Below are 14,320 nucleotides of genomic sequence, written 5' to 3'. Positions count from 1 at the left end.
CCACGTGGGGATTTAACTCGCAACCTTCAGGTCGTGAGCGAGAGCCTAGGACTGCATTTCAGCTGCCTTAGCACTCTGTAACAAATAAAACAGCATATGGGTTGTCCGTCAGAATACCAGGAAGTCACGGCACAGCCGATGCCATGACAATACACTAAGCAGATAGGGGCAGACTTACTGATGAGACTGAACCTAGATCATGTCATGTTTTGATGCAGAATTGCTAGCAGAATTCTGCAATTTTTTAAATTCCGCAACAAAATCAGCATGTTAGCAGTGTGGATTTCGGTGCTGAATATTCTGCAAGACGGCACATTCTGCAGCGTTGCTGCGGTATATTCAGTCCCATGTGAAATCACCATAAGGGTATGTTCACACATAGTGGAAAAATCTGCAGCATTTCCTCAAAGTATTTCAGCAACCGTAACGCTCCCCCTTACCTCGCACAGTGCACCCCTTCACTCGGTACCCGTCGGCCTCCCAGGAGCGCTACGCCGCTGGTCAGGTCATGTGGAAGACAGCGCTACATGATTAAAGTTGACGTAATTTTTAAATGCACCTTACGTCACATACGAGTTTTTTTCTATAACGTTACTGGTTCCTTATCAACTTTAGTTTATTTTCAGCAGGCGAAGGATCCACATGTGAAATGGTTACTGTCTGGGGTTTAGACTTGTATGTAAAACATTTCATCCTATGCAGAGCCAGAGAATTTGCTATATATAGCAGGGAGGTGAGGGGCCTCTAGGCTCTGGTTAATCAATATTTTAATTAGTACAATTCCTGTGTGTGATTAGAGCCTAAAGAGTTCTCTATGGAGTTTCTGCTATGCATGCACTGCCACCTGCTGGACAGTTTGGAAATAAGCAAGCATTTTCACAAAGCTACATTCACATCTGCGTTAGAAGCTCCGTTCAGGCCTCTGGCATAGATCTGGCTGAAAATTCCGGATGAAAAAGCACAGCCAGCTACAATATTGTGTCCGGGAAGATGACGGACTCCATTGTAGTCAACAGAGTATATACTAGCTTTGCTCTTTGAAAATAAAAACGCCTTGGACTACCTGCCGCCCTTCCCTACTGACCTGCCAGTAATATATAATCATGCCATTTCTTGCCGACATGCTGGGTCTGAAGTTGGAAAAATCCACCCTGGAATCTGTGGCAGAAACCTTCTGCTGCGGATTTGCATTTTGAAATGTCATTGATTTGCACGCGGATTGAACGCCATTTCTGTTGTCGTAACATTCTGCGCCACACGGGGCTCTTGTGCTTCACGTGTACATGCCAAGAAACCATGTTTAACCATGTGGGATTTTGGCCATAGAGTTCTCGGTCATGTGGCAGTTATGTTGGCATGACCGCTATATGTATGGGCACCCGAAGAATCAGAAGGAGATCATTCAATGACCGAGTTTAATCAGACTACGGCGGACCCCGACCGCTTTCACGCGGCGGACAAACCTCACACGAATATAAACCTCACACGAATATAAACCCCATTCTCTTGTATGGAGTCAGCATGTCTTATATTTTCACGTTCCTTGGAACTCATAGCCCACTGTTACCAAGTGGACAAGAACACACGGCGCACGATGGGTGCGCGGGTGCAAGGTTTCAGCCACACCTGAGGATCACTACTTTGCCTGAAGCGATTGGAGGCGTTTTAAAAGAAAACGCCTTGCATCGACAGGTAAAACGCGCATTAGTGAGAACGATATTGTGTCACGTTTTATGGCTCGATATCGCGCTCGCCTCACGTGTAGGTTTCCCCACACAGACGTTATTGCGCTGCAAAGTTTGCGGGCGCAATACATAGAGAATAGAACTCATTAATGTCAGTGGGTTCGTTTACATTAGGCATTTTTGCGCACATGAAAAAAATGCAACATGCTCGCTTTGTGCGCGTTTGCGTACCAGATACTTGTGTAATTGCACAATACACTGCGCAATTTTGCGGGAAATCAAACACATCTGGTACTAATTGAGCTGCACAGCCTTTTAGCCTTTGCAATCCAATTTTGGATTCAGGGTTTCCTAGGGGGCTTTCTCTTTCTGCCATTATACAATGGCGCCATCTGCTGGCTAGAGCCAGGACAGTTGTATGGGATATGCTGGAGAGGCCTCCGTCAACAGAGCGGCCAGTAATCTACAGTAAGAATACCCTGCCGGACGTCTTCTGACATCGGAGCTGTACAGCCTTCAATCAGAATGTCTTCAGTACATTTTTGTGCATACAACTGTGTGAGTCCGTCCTAAAACTGACTGCTAAAAAATAGATGGAACCGCTATCCAAGACTGGGTGCTACCTGCTAACGCTGATGGGGTATATTCACACACAGCAGGTTTGTTCTAGAGGTTTCTGCTACGGTAGAGCAGTTCAATTCAACTGAATGTTGTTCTTTGGCGCCAAGCGCATGGACTTCTGCAGTAAATCTGCTGTGTGTGAATATTCCCGAACTGAGGCGATACACGAAATATAAAAAGTATTTGGAAGAAGGAAGCATGGACACTTGACATTAGTCAGAGAAGGCCGTTTAATAGTCTTATAAATCAAGAGCAGAACATCAGGATATCCTGGACGGCTTTTAGGAAACCATTTTCAGGGACTTTGTGGATCAGATGTAGTGCATGGACACTTTACGTCTGTTCACATGTGACGGATTTGCTACAGATTTAAACAAGAGAGAAATCTAAATCGCATAAGTATTTGGTGTGACCGCCCTTTGCCTTCAAAGCAGCATCAATTCTTCTAGGTACACTTGTACAAAGTCATGGATTTTGTAGGATTATAGTCTGGTGTATGATTAACCAATTATACTAAACAGGTGATGATGATCAGCATTTTGATATGTAGGTTGAAATACAGTCAAAAGAGGAGGAGGCTTAAAACTGGGTGAGGAACAGCTAAATTCTGTTAAAAGGGGAGGTTGTGGAAGACAGTTTTGTGTCACAGGTCATGTGTTAAGGCAAGACTGAGTGCAGCAATAAGACACAAGGTAGTTATACGGCACCAGCAAGGTATCTCCAGGCAAAGATTTCAAAGCAGACTGGGGTTTCAAGATGTGCTGTTCCTTTGAAGAAGCACAAAGAAACGGGCAATGTTGAGGACTGTAGACACAGCGATCAGCAAAGGAAAGATGAAAGACACATCATGCTTATTTCCCTTCAAAATCAGAAGATGTCTAGCAGTGCCATCAGCTCAGAGTTGGCAGAAACCAGTGGGACCCAGGTACACCCATCTACTGTTCAGAGAAGTCTGGCCACAAGTGGTCTTTATAGAAGAATTGCGACCAAAAAGCCATACCTTCAACATAGACACACGGCGAGGTGACTCAACTATGTGCAAAGGCATAGGAACTGGGGTGCAGAAATATGGCAGCAGGCGCCTGGACTGATGAGTCAAAAATTGAAATATGTGGCTGCAATAGAAGGCAGTACATTCACAGAAGGCTGAAGAGCAGTACTATGATAAGTGTCTGCAGACAACACTGCAGCATGGTGGAGAGCAGCACAATGAGTGTCTGCAGACATCACTGCAGCATGGTGGAGAGCAGTACAATAATGAGTGTATGCAGACAACACTGCAGCATGGTGGAGAGCAGTACAATAATGCAGCATGGTGGAGAGCAGTACAATAATGAGTGTCTGCAGACAACAGTGCAGCATGGTGGAAAGCAGTACAATGTGTCTGCTGACAACACTGCCGCATGGTGGAGAACAGTACAATAATGAATGTCTGCAGACAACACTGCAGCATGGTGGAGAGCAGTACAATAATGAGTGTCTGCAGACAACAGTGCAGCATAGTGGAGAGCAATATAATAATGAGTGTCTGCAGACAACAGTTCAGCATGGTGGAGAGCAGTATAATAATGAGTGTCTGCCGACAACAGTGCAGCATGGTGAAGAGCAGTATAATAACGAGTGTCTGCAGACAACAGTGCAGCATGGTGAAGAGCAGTATAATAATGAGTGTCTGCAGACAACACTGCAGCATGGTGGAGAGTAGTATAATAATGAGTGTCTGCACACAACAGTGCAGCATGGTGGAGAGCAGTACAATAATGAGTGTCTGCAGACAACAGTGCAGCATTGTGGAGAGCAGTACAATAATGAGTGTCTGCAGACAACAGTGCAGCATGGTGGAGAGCAGTACAATAATGAGTGTCTGCAGACAACACTGCAGCGTGGTGGAGAGTAGTACAATAATGAGTGTCTGCAGACAACACTGCAGCATGGTGGAGAGCAGTACAATAATGAGTGTTTGCAGACAACACATTGCAGCATGGTGGAGAGCAGTACAATAATGAGTGTCTGCAGACAACACTGCAGCATGGTGGAGAGCAGTACAATATTGAGTGTCTGCAGACAACTGTGCAGCATGGTGGAGACTCCTTGCAAGTTTGGGGCTGCAATTCAGCACATGGAGTTGTGGATTTGGTCAGGATTAATGGTGTCCTCAATGCTGAGAAATACAGGTAGATAATTACCCATCATGCAGCACCATAATGCATCTGCTTGGCTCCAAATATATTCTGCAGCAGAACAACCACCCCAAACATACAGCAAATGTCATTGAGAACTATCATCAGCGTAAAAAAAAAAGAACAAGAGGTCTGGGAAGTGATGATATGACCCCACAGAGCCATCATTGAGTCTGTCTGGGATTACATGAAGGGAAAGAAGGATTTGAGCAAGCCGATATCTATAGAAGATCTGTGCTTAGTTCTCCAAGATGTTCGGAACAACCTTCCTGTGGAGTTCCTTCAAAAATTGTGTGCAAGTGTAACTAGAAGAACTGATGTGGTGTTAAAAGCAAAGGGTGGTCACACCAAATATTGATTTGATTTTGATATCTCTTTTGTTCATCCACTTCACATTTTGTTACCATAAACTAAGCATTCTTACTTTGCAGCATTTTTTCCACACCTGCCAAAAACTTTAGCAAAAATTTCAAATGAGAAATATTAGGCAGAAGTAAATGAAAGCAGTTCTGCAGTTTTGTACCGCACATTCTGACTCTAGAACGTTGGATTAAAAGAATTTCACAGTATGAATATTCACAAATAAGAATAGTGAAAGTGCCCATTCCCTTTAAAGTAACAGTTTCTCTCCGTCATAGTAAAGGTATTGTAGATACACTAATTAGGGTGGTTTCACATCTGCACTCAGGGTTTTGCTTTTCTGCTCCATTCAGGTGGGATCCCTGTGGCTGAACAGCTCAGTCTCTGGACGGAACCGAATAGCGTTGGGCGGACCCCATTGACTATATTGGTGTCTGTCTGCTTTCTACATAGCTGCTTGACTTTTGGGCGGCAGAAAAAGCACTGCATGCAGCGCCTTTTCCTCTGGTATTTCGAGCCGGACCTGTGTTGAAACCTCCGGCTGGAGATTGCAACGCAGATGTGAAACCGACCTTAACCCCAATAATACATTTCATTAGCCTCAGAAAAGAAAACAAAGATAATCAATATCAATATAAAAGTATTGTCCGGTATATGAAGAAATAATTACATTACAGGGTGTTCCATTCCCAGGAGTGGCTGCACTAGTGACGACTTACAGTAGTGATTCAATGCAGGCAGGCACACTGTTCACTGGTAAGCAGAAGGTAGTCTTTAATAACTGTAGGGACTGGTAGTAAAGGAATGAAAAGGTAACATTGACTACCAAAATGTTTGCGGAGTGTAAATCGGCACAAGTGCTGCAGGGATCTCACACTTCCAGAGAGATTGAAGAATGTTGTGTAGAAGGAATGATGAGTCTAGGAGAAGTAAAACAATGTTACAAAGTTTGGATACATTGAGAATCTCAAATGCCTCATTGATAAAGACATGCTGGGGGAGGGTTATTTAATACGATTACATGTGGAAGCACAATACAGTGCCACACAGAGTGCCTATGGTTCTATATTAGGGAGCTGTAGGCATTCTGCGTGCCACCATAAAGGCTCTGGTGTGCCATGAGTCCCCTAATCTGGGCACTTCAGGTGATACAAAAAAAAACACATGGTGCACAGCTCAGGAAGAGAATGGCACTAAAGGTAGCAAACTGAGGTATATGCTGCTGCCAGTAGGATTGCAAGATCAGCAGTTATCCCAAATGATTCTGACCTGAAACACATCCTGTGGGATATCTTGTCTCCATTTGCTACGGACTTGAAGGTTTAAGTATGAGTTGTAAAGCAGTGCAATTACTTCAGGGAGTCCAGAACAGCAACGCAGAACCTGCACATTATAAATGATAGTTATCTTAAATATCACTGCCATGAACATTAGGCATCTACTATTATTGACATGTCTGTCATATTTGTACTATTAATTACTAATATTTATTATTAAAAACTCACATTTTCATAATACAGAAAACTGCTAAATTAAAAAAATGCAAAAATAAAAACTACATTAAAAGGAGTAATTGTCATTGGCTGTGATTGGCTGAAGGCACGTGTGTTTTCTGGAGGCGGGGATTTAAAGCCCTGTGTCCAGAAAGCAATGCTCTGCCGGGGACCAGGAGGGAGCGACATCCTGCAGCAGCGCCGCAGAACGCCGGGGGAAGTGAGTAATGATTTTTATTCTTTGCTCCGCTGTATTCCCGGCGTATAAGGTGACAGTTGGGGGGTCGTCTTATACGCCCCGTCGCCTTATACACCGGTATATACGGTATATATTTTTATTGTAACACATTTCTGGATAAATTGCAGGGAAGGGCTTATATATTTAACCCCTTCCCGACAATTCATCCCGCGATCGCCGGCAGCCCATTGCTTTCAGTGGAACCTGCTGTATTGCCGGCTCCATTGAATTCAATGGGCAAACATCGTTCTTCTCTGCCACAGCTGTTACAGCTGTGGCAGAGAAGAATGATTTGTCTTCTATATGTTCTCAATGGGGTCAGCGCTGCTGCCGCCGGCCCCATTGAGCGCATATAGAGAAGAGAACAGGAATCGCAGATCGCACATAGGTGCGATCTGCGATTTCTATGGCCTAAGAAAGACCGCTGGGGTTCTTGAAGCCTAAAATAACTCCTAACGCTCTCCCTATAGCAGCAGCACTTTCCCTGATTTATGTCAGAAGGCATCTGTGGCGAGCCGCGGGAGGGCAGATTTTAATACTCGGGTGACACCTGATCTCGCCAGCCACTCACTGCAGGGGGGTGGTATAGGGCTTGAACGTTGCAGGGGGAAGTTGTAATGCCTTCCCTGTCTTTCTATTGGCCAGAAAAGTGCGCAAATTTCTCAGGGAAGAAAATGAAAGTAACTCGAACACCGCGTGGTACTCGTCTCGAGTAACGAGCATCTCAAACACCCTAATACTCGAACGAGTATCAAGCTCGGACGAGTATGCTCGCTCATCTCTATTGCCAGCCTCCCTGCTGTCGGAGCCTATCCAACGTGTAACCTCATGCAGTACTGGCTTTAGCCAGCAGATAGTGCCGTTGTATAACAGCAGAAAAAGAGTAAGACCCCCTAGGAAAACCAGAATACAAATTGGATTGGAAAGGGTTAAGGATACAATGCAGCAAATAGAGTAATCAAAATGTACAATATTTAGTAAGAGAAACAGAAATAAAAGTGGACAACAAAGTGATAATGATTAAAAAATTAACGTTTTTGTCTTCGAATTCCTAGGCACTGTCTATTGCTAGCTAAAGCATAGGAGCAATCCATGAGAACAGCAATTCTCCGAGAACAAGGTCAAGAATACATCACTGGGAATGGTACAGTTTCTCAAAATTACAGATCACAGGATATAATATGCAGTTTCTCTTGAGCGATTAACCCTCTACTACTATCAATATCATCTATTAGAAAGGCAAATCACAGAATACACTCACATTGTTTTTTCTCCTCTTCTGCTAACATATCTCAGTCCATGAACAAGGGTTGAGCATAAGAAACTTGCTAAACATTGAGTGACCTCAGTATAAGGGTGACTACCCGCTAGCGTTTTTTTTCACTGCGAAATTCGCAGCGTTTTTTTCTACAGGGGTCTATGTGACTTGTAATGTTAAAATCGTGATTTACCGCGATATCGCAATTTTGCGCGATCGCGATTTTTAGCTTTACATGTCCCATAGCCCAAAGACCCCTGCAGAAAAAAAAAAAAACGCTGCGAATTTCGCAGTAAAAAAAATGCTAGTGGGTAGTCACCCTTAGTTTTCTTTCCTGCAGCAGGCCTGCTGACTAGTGCTTAACTTCCCCCTTAAGTGTGCACATATACAGTCCTGACAGAGGCCGGCCTCACTTACAGTTTGTCGCATCAGGTGCTAGCCAGAAACAGTCCTTGCCTAGTTCTGTGCATGCTCCGCAACTGGAATCAGACCCTCTCCACTCAGGGCCACAATGCTGCTGTCTCCTACCTGGATGCCTACATCACACAGACCTGGCCACTTGCTCATGTTCATAGACTGAGGTCACATGACTTTGTTCACTCTGATTTAATCTCTATGAACTGGCAGGACTTGAACTGCACACAGATTGGCTGAAGGGAAAGGTATAAGAGAGTGGTCCTGTTCCCGGGCTCTGGGGTGGACTTTGTGAGTACCCGAGAGAGTGCCTCAGGTGAACTGCAGTAAAGTTGACCTGCAGCTGGATAAATACATAGATGCAGATGGATAATATATATTTTTTCTGTAATAAAAAATTGTATAACTTATTTAAAGATGTTTTAATACTAATTATCCTTTAAGTAATGCGATGATCCAATTTTCAGTAAAGTATTGTTTACTCGGTAACCCTGTGTAAAGCCTTTTATTTATGGCATCATGTGTCTTACATTAAAGGAAGTCTGGCAGCATATTTGTGCCATATCAGTGCAGCATACTTTCACATGTGTGACTTACTGGGGAATCAAACATTACGTATATGTTTTCCAACTCAGGCTCTCATCTTGAGATATCGCCCCAGAAGGACTTCCCGCGCCGTAATTAGCAGTTGACCATCAGATGGGTGGTTCACCTCTGCAATTGGTCCGGGCTCCCTCCCTCTTCAACTACAAAATGTCCCTCCTATGCTGATTGATGCCTCCAGCTCGGGTCGCTGGAGATGTCTTGTGTTCCACCTACGGGGCATCTGTGTTACAGGGCAGTGCATGCACATGGCATCATTCCTGCCCAAGAGGGAAAGTGCATGAGCTCAGGCATGCAATGGGTGGAACGCATGATGTCGATTAGTGAAAAGGGGGGAAGGGGGCATTTTGTAGTAAAAGAGGGAAAGAGCCTGGACCACTTATAAAGGTGAACCACCCATCGGACATTGCACTGCTAATTGGCATACAGTGTGGGAAGCCCTTCTGGGGCAATATCTCAAGATGGGAGCCTGGGATGGAAAAAATAAAGGTACTGGTTGATTCCCTATTAAGTTGTTGTTTCGCCATTAATAAAAAAGGACTTTCCACTGTTCTTTTACATTGTTTCAATAGTCCTCAGGTTGCTTATAACTTAATCCTTGAAATCAAGTCATGAGAAAACCATATAATTGATCCACTTGTGCCACAGACTTGGCTATAGATCATGTGGTCGAAAAATAAGTAACTACTTTGATAAGCTGGTCTTATAGCGGTTGCAAGAAATGAGAACATTGAGCTAAATTCTCCACTCTTGTCCATGGGCTTTGATATGGTAATGCAGCTCAAGTGAACATGGCTCATTTGCAGTACTAGACACAGCCTGTAGACAAGAGTGGCATTATTTCTGGAAGATAGAAGCAAAGTCTTTTCAATCTCATACAAAAAAGAACCTACATGATCTGATTCTGCTCCCCATTTTCGTGAATGTCTAGCAAGCAGCTAGAGTCTCAGCAACTTACATTCCAGCTGCTCAGGACGCTGCACTCGCAATCAGTGCAGTCTGTATATATATGTATATATATTACACACATACACACATATTTATGTTTGCATACAGTATACCCAGTCTTCCTGAAAATAAGCCATACCCCAAAAATTAGCCCTAGTTACAGTTCATTAAAAAAAAGTCAATAGGAATGCTTTAGGTGTGTGAAAAGGGCCATAAAAATGCAATTGCTGCATTTTTACAGCGCTTTTCATACAGCAGACTCGGTCCAGGTCCTTCCTGCTGTTCTCCAGGGCCCCAGTGCGATCTTCGCAGTCTGTGGATCAGCTAATCAATGCAGCTTTCAAAGAACCAGTCACAGCCATCACTCTGTGTAGGCGGGATCTATGACTTCTGTAACCAGGAATGGATCCTGTGTCGGCGGCCGAGGGCTTTATTGGCGTTTTTACTTTTTAGAATGCACAGTAAAAACGCTGATAACAAAGGTCTGAGCACGTGTGTGAGCGACTATAAGGGTTGGTAGTGCAGAGCTCTCAGACACAGATCAGGTAATCCCACCGTCATCAAAATAAGACAGCCCCTGAAAAAAAAAAGCCCTAGCGCATCTTATGGAGCAAAAATTAATATAACACCCTGTCTTATTTTGGGGGAAACACGGTATCTTATCTTACCTTCCCAAATGCCTCAGGACACACGCTGCGGGCTCCATGGTTAAGCAGAGCACATACAGTAAGGTGAGGTCTCCTCTCTTGGTACATCTCAGCATTCTGTAATACGCAGCTCAGCGGTAGGACTCCATTATAATCAACAGCATTGACATCCGCATTATACTTAAGGAGCAACTCCACCAGATGGTGGTCAGCTTTTCTGCAGGCATGGTGTAGCGGTCTTCTTTCTTGCTGGTCTTGGGCTTCTGTGTCTGCCCCTTTCTCTAGAAGAAGGCTGCAGAGTTGCCGGCAGATATCCTCATCACCATATTTTCCTCCACAAGCAGAAATCAGAGGAGTCTCACCACCACCATTCCTAGCACTGATGTCCGCTCCACACTGTAGATATAATCTTACATGACCCAAGAGGCCTCTCCTTGCAGCGATGTGGAGTGGAGTGTCCTGCATTGCCTCTGTGGCTTGATTCACTAAGGCCCCATGGTGTAGGAGCAATTCCGCACATCTAGGACAAAATATAGATTATGTCATATTGAACTTTAGCTTCATATCTTCAAAGGTACAGTTGACAGAAACTGAAAATGTGATCTAAATAATAGGCAGTGCACCTAAAGGGACACTAAAGTAATAACTAGACTTAAAAGAAACATTCCTCCTTATGCGATAGCAGCTCGGAAAAGCTTTCACACTGATCTGACTGGGATCAAGACCACTTGGTCTGAGCTCTACCTGTTGAACTAAAGCATACTCCCACCAGCCATTTCCTTGACTATAGGCCCCCTGCACACGGGCGGAAATTTCCGCCCCTGGACGCCTGCATAGGATTGCATTACAATACGCAATCCTATGCAGACGGCCGCGATTTGTCCACGTGAAATTAGAAACAAATCGCAGCATGTTCTATTTCTGTGCGGGGCTTGCACATTAAAGAGTCAGAGCCGCGGGAGAGGTGAGCGCCGCACTGATCCCTGCAGGGGCTCGAGTCGAATTCTCGCAGCGGGATCCGACCCAGCCATCTGCAGGTGGCCTTAAGTCTCCAAATAAGCCTTAAGTCTTCAGATGACAAATAAGCTTGTTTTTGTATTCTACTTCTTTAGTTCTCAATTATTTCTAGGTCTCTTTTCCCAAAAACATTGAACAATTAACAATGAAGGGCCCTTTTGTACTTTTAAAGGAACTCTAAACTTTTAAAAGAAAGCTAAACTTATGAGCTCACAGGATTTGAAATGCTAAAAGTGGTGATGTAAATATTAGGCTGGGTCCACACGGGCTGGTTACCCACTGCAGATCAGCTCTGGAAAGCCCGCCTCCAAACTTGCACCATTTGGCGCGGGTTTTGAAGTGTGTTTTATTGTATATTCTTGTGCGAAATTCACCTCCTCATTGAGAAGAAGTGAATTACACTGCAGAAACGGCGATAAATTGACATGCTGTGAAACTGAATTAGGCCCCGCTCGTCTCAAAAGATTTGGGTGCCGGCGGGGAGGAACGGGGGGAGATCTCTCTCTCCCCTGCTCCCCCCTGCTCATTCCTGCAACTCACCGCTCACCCTGGCCGGCACCCGAATCTTTTGAGACGAGTGGGTAGGTACTCGCAAACGGCTATACTGGCTCGAGTAATTTGCCTTAGCGAATACGCTCGCTCATCTCTAGCCACATGTCAATGTCTGCAGTTTGTGAATGAGATTTTCAAAATCTTATCCAGGTTGCTGCTACTGTAAACGTGGCGGAATTTCTGTGCAGAGGGTTCTCAAAGAAATTCCACCCCGCCTGGACCCCTACCCTCCTTATACTTATGCGATGTCAAAGCCACTTCTGGATGCATCCGATGGACTACTTGGCGCACACATAGAATGAGAGCCCTAGTTCTTTCATTCTACTTGTGCCATGTAATCTGCAGGATACATTGCATTCTTGGATTTGACATCGCAAAGCGGGGGAATGGCAGGCAAAGTAAGTATAAGGCTAATGCTACTCAGCGAAGTGTCATGCAACAAAGTCTTAGAAAGGTTGCAACCAAAAATGTGTGCAACTTGTCTATGACTTGATTTTGGGCTAGTGTTTCAGAGCTGCAATGTAATAACCATCAGCCAAATCACAGACAAATCACAGCAACTTATATTGATGGCTTTGGTGGAAAAGTTGCATGCAACTTGCAACCAAAACCCAATGGATTTGGATTTTTTGCAACTGTCTCGCTACGCTAATGTTGGGTCACAGGTCACAATGCGACACTACTGACAATCATTAGATGCAATCTCACCACCATATAGCACTAGCCTAAGACTAACATTTCTGGATGAAGCATATCAGCTCTTGTTGCGATATAAGTTCAGTTTTTTTAGGCTCATGATTTCTGAACTACTGGGTGTCATTTCTTATACAGATGGTTCCTTTTGTAGCAGAGGGTCTTTTTTTGTCCCTTGGCACCAAAGCATTGGGATAATTAATATCCCTTATAAGTATAAAAATATTCTCATCATTCAAGTTACAATGGCATTGGAGCTGTCTTGTCGTCCTTCAGTCCAGATAACTGTATCTGAGACACTCTAATGCCCAGTGATGTTTGCCAACACGGACAGATGTGTTTGTAGGACATACGGCTTCTACCTTAAAGTGTTTTCCGTATCACAGAGATGTAGAGGGGTAAGACCATCATCACTGCAGTGGTTAGGATTAGCGCCTTGTTCTAGCAGTAGTTGGACACATGTATCATGACCTCCGGTGCAAGCTTCATGCAGTGGAGAGCGCCCTCCAGGTGCCGCATTGGGATCTGCGCGGCGATGCAGTAGATAACGGACACATTCTGTATAACCATGGGAGGCAGTTATGCATAGGGGTGATGTTAATTCTTGTGTATATTCCAACGTCCACAATCCTGCAATATAGAATCACAAAATAAAGGATGAAAAAAAGAGTTATGCAAAGGAGATTTACAAAAGTAGCCAAAAATGGGGAATATTGATATTAATGTGGATGTAAAGTTTTGATCTTCATGAGTATTCTGTATGTAATGGACATAAGATGTCTCTCTCTCTCAAGTGTTCTATAAACATGCACTCTCGAATTAGCTGAGCCTGTATGTTTATTTCAGTAGGTCTAAGGGAACAAGCCATTATACTTCTGACTTACCTCTTAACCAATCTAAGGATCAGGCATGTTGAAATCCAAATTCCTTTCTCCAATGGCAGTGACTTCCTTCACTTAATGCAAACTGATTTTCACAATATGAAGAACACTCTGCTGTATATTCAGCCACTGAAAACGGGTACATACCCTGCCCCTGCTATCAGATGACAACCAGAGACAGTTGTATCCAGTCTGGATAATGCTCTGTGAGCTAAATACAGCAGCAGGTGCTGCACATATCTTTGCTGGCTTGCTACAATGTATCTGTCTGGGGTGCAGGCTGTTTAGCTCAGAGTGTTGTCTAGACTGGAAACATTGTATCCACTTTTTAGTGGAGTACATGACTAGTTGTGTTCAGGTTTGCAGCCTCTCTAAAGCATGTTCTCATTCACTGACAGCAAACTAATATCTTGAAAACAGCGAAGAATTACAGAACAATGTAGAAAGTTGTGAAACTTATTAACATAGTGATGAAGCTTTATTTGGGTAAAACCAGAAAACCACTTTCAGTTATTACATACACACTGGGGAAGTGGGGAAGGGTGATGACTCATGCTGCCCATAGAAGTCTATGCAGAGGGAGGAGCTGGAGAAGGGAAAGATGCTCTCACATGGCTTACAATGTATGTATACTAGAATGAATGTAATGCAAATGCTAAAGAAATAACATACCACTTCTTTAGGGTCTCTAAAGTTTATATGTTACAGAGGAAAACCAGCAGTACAAAGT

General features: G+C 44.0%; 1 protein-coding gene across 1 annotated transcript in view; it reads right to left on the bottom strand.

Moving 5' to 3' along the window:
• Window positions 1-5,574: 5,574 nt before the first annotated feature.
• Window positions 5,575-14,320, bottom strand: part of ASB18 (ankyrin repeat and SOCS box containing 18) — a 25,180-nt gene continuing 16,434 nt past the window's right edge. Inside the window, exons 2-5 of the mRNA XM_066577782.1 lie at window positions 13,072-13,339; window positions 10,469-10,967; window positions 6,116-6,229; window positions 5,575-5,766 (exon numbers count right to left, since the gene is read on the bottom strand). Of these exons, the coding sequence (XP_066433879.1) occupies window positions 5,575-5,766; window positions 6,116-6,229; window positions 10,469-10,967; window positions 13,072-13,339 (1,073 nt within the window). The remainder of the gene's footprint in view (window positions 5,767-6,115; window positions 6,230-10,468; window positions 10,968-13,071; window positions 13,340-14,320) is intronic.

This window comes from Eleutherodactylus coqui, chromosome 8 (genome assembly GCF_035609145.1).
Source record: "Eleutherodactylus coqui strain aEleCoq1 chromosome 8, aEleCoq1.hap1, whole genome shotgun sequence".
NCBI lineage: Eukaryota > Metazoa > Chordata > Amphibia > Anura > Eleutherodactylidae > Eleutherodactylus > Eleutherodactylus coqui.
Note: the sequence above shows the minus strand (reverse complement) of the source record. Positions and strands in the feature narration are given on the sequence as shown.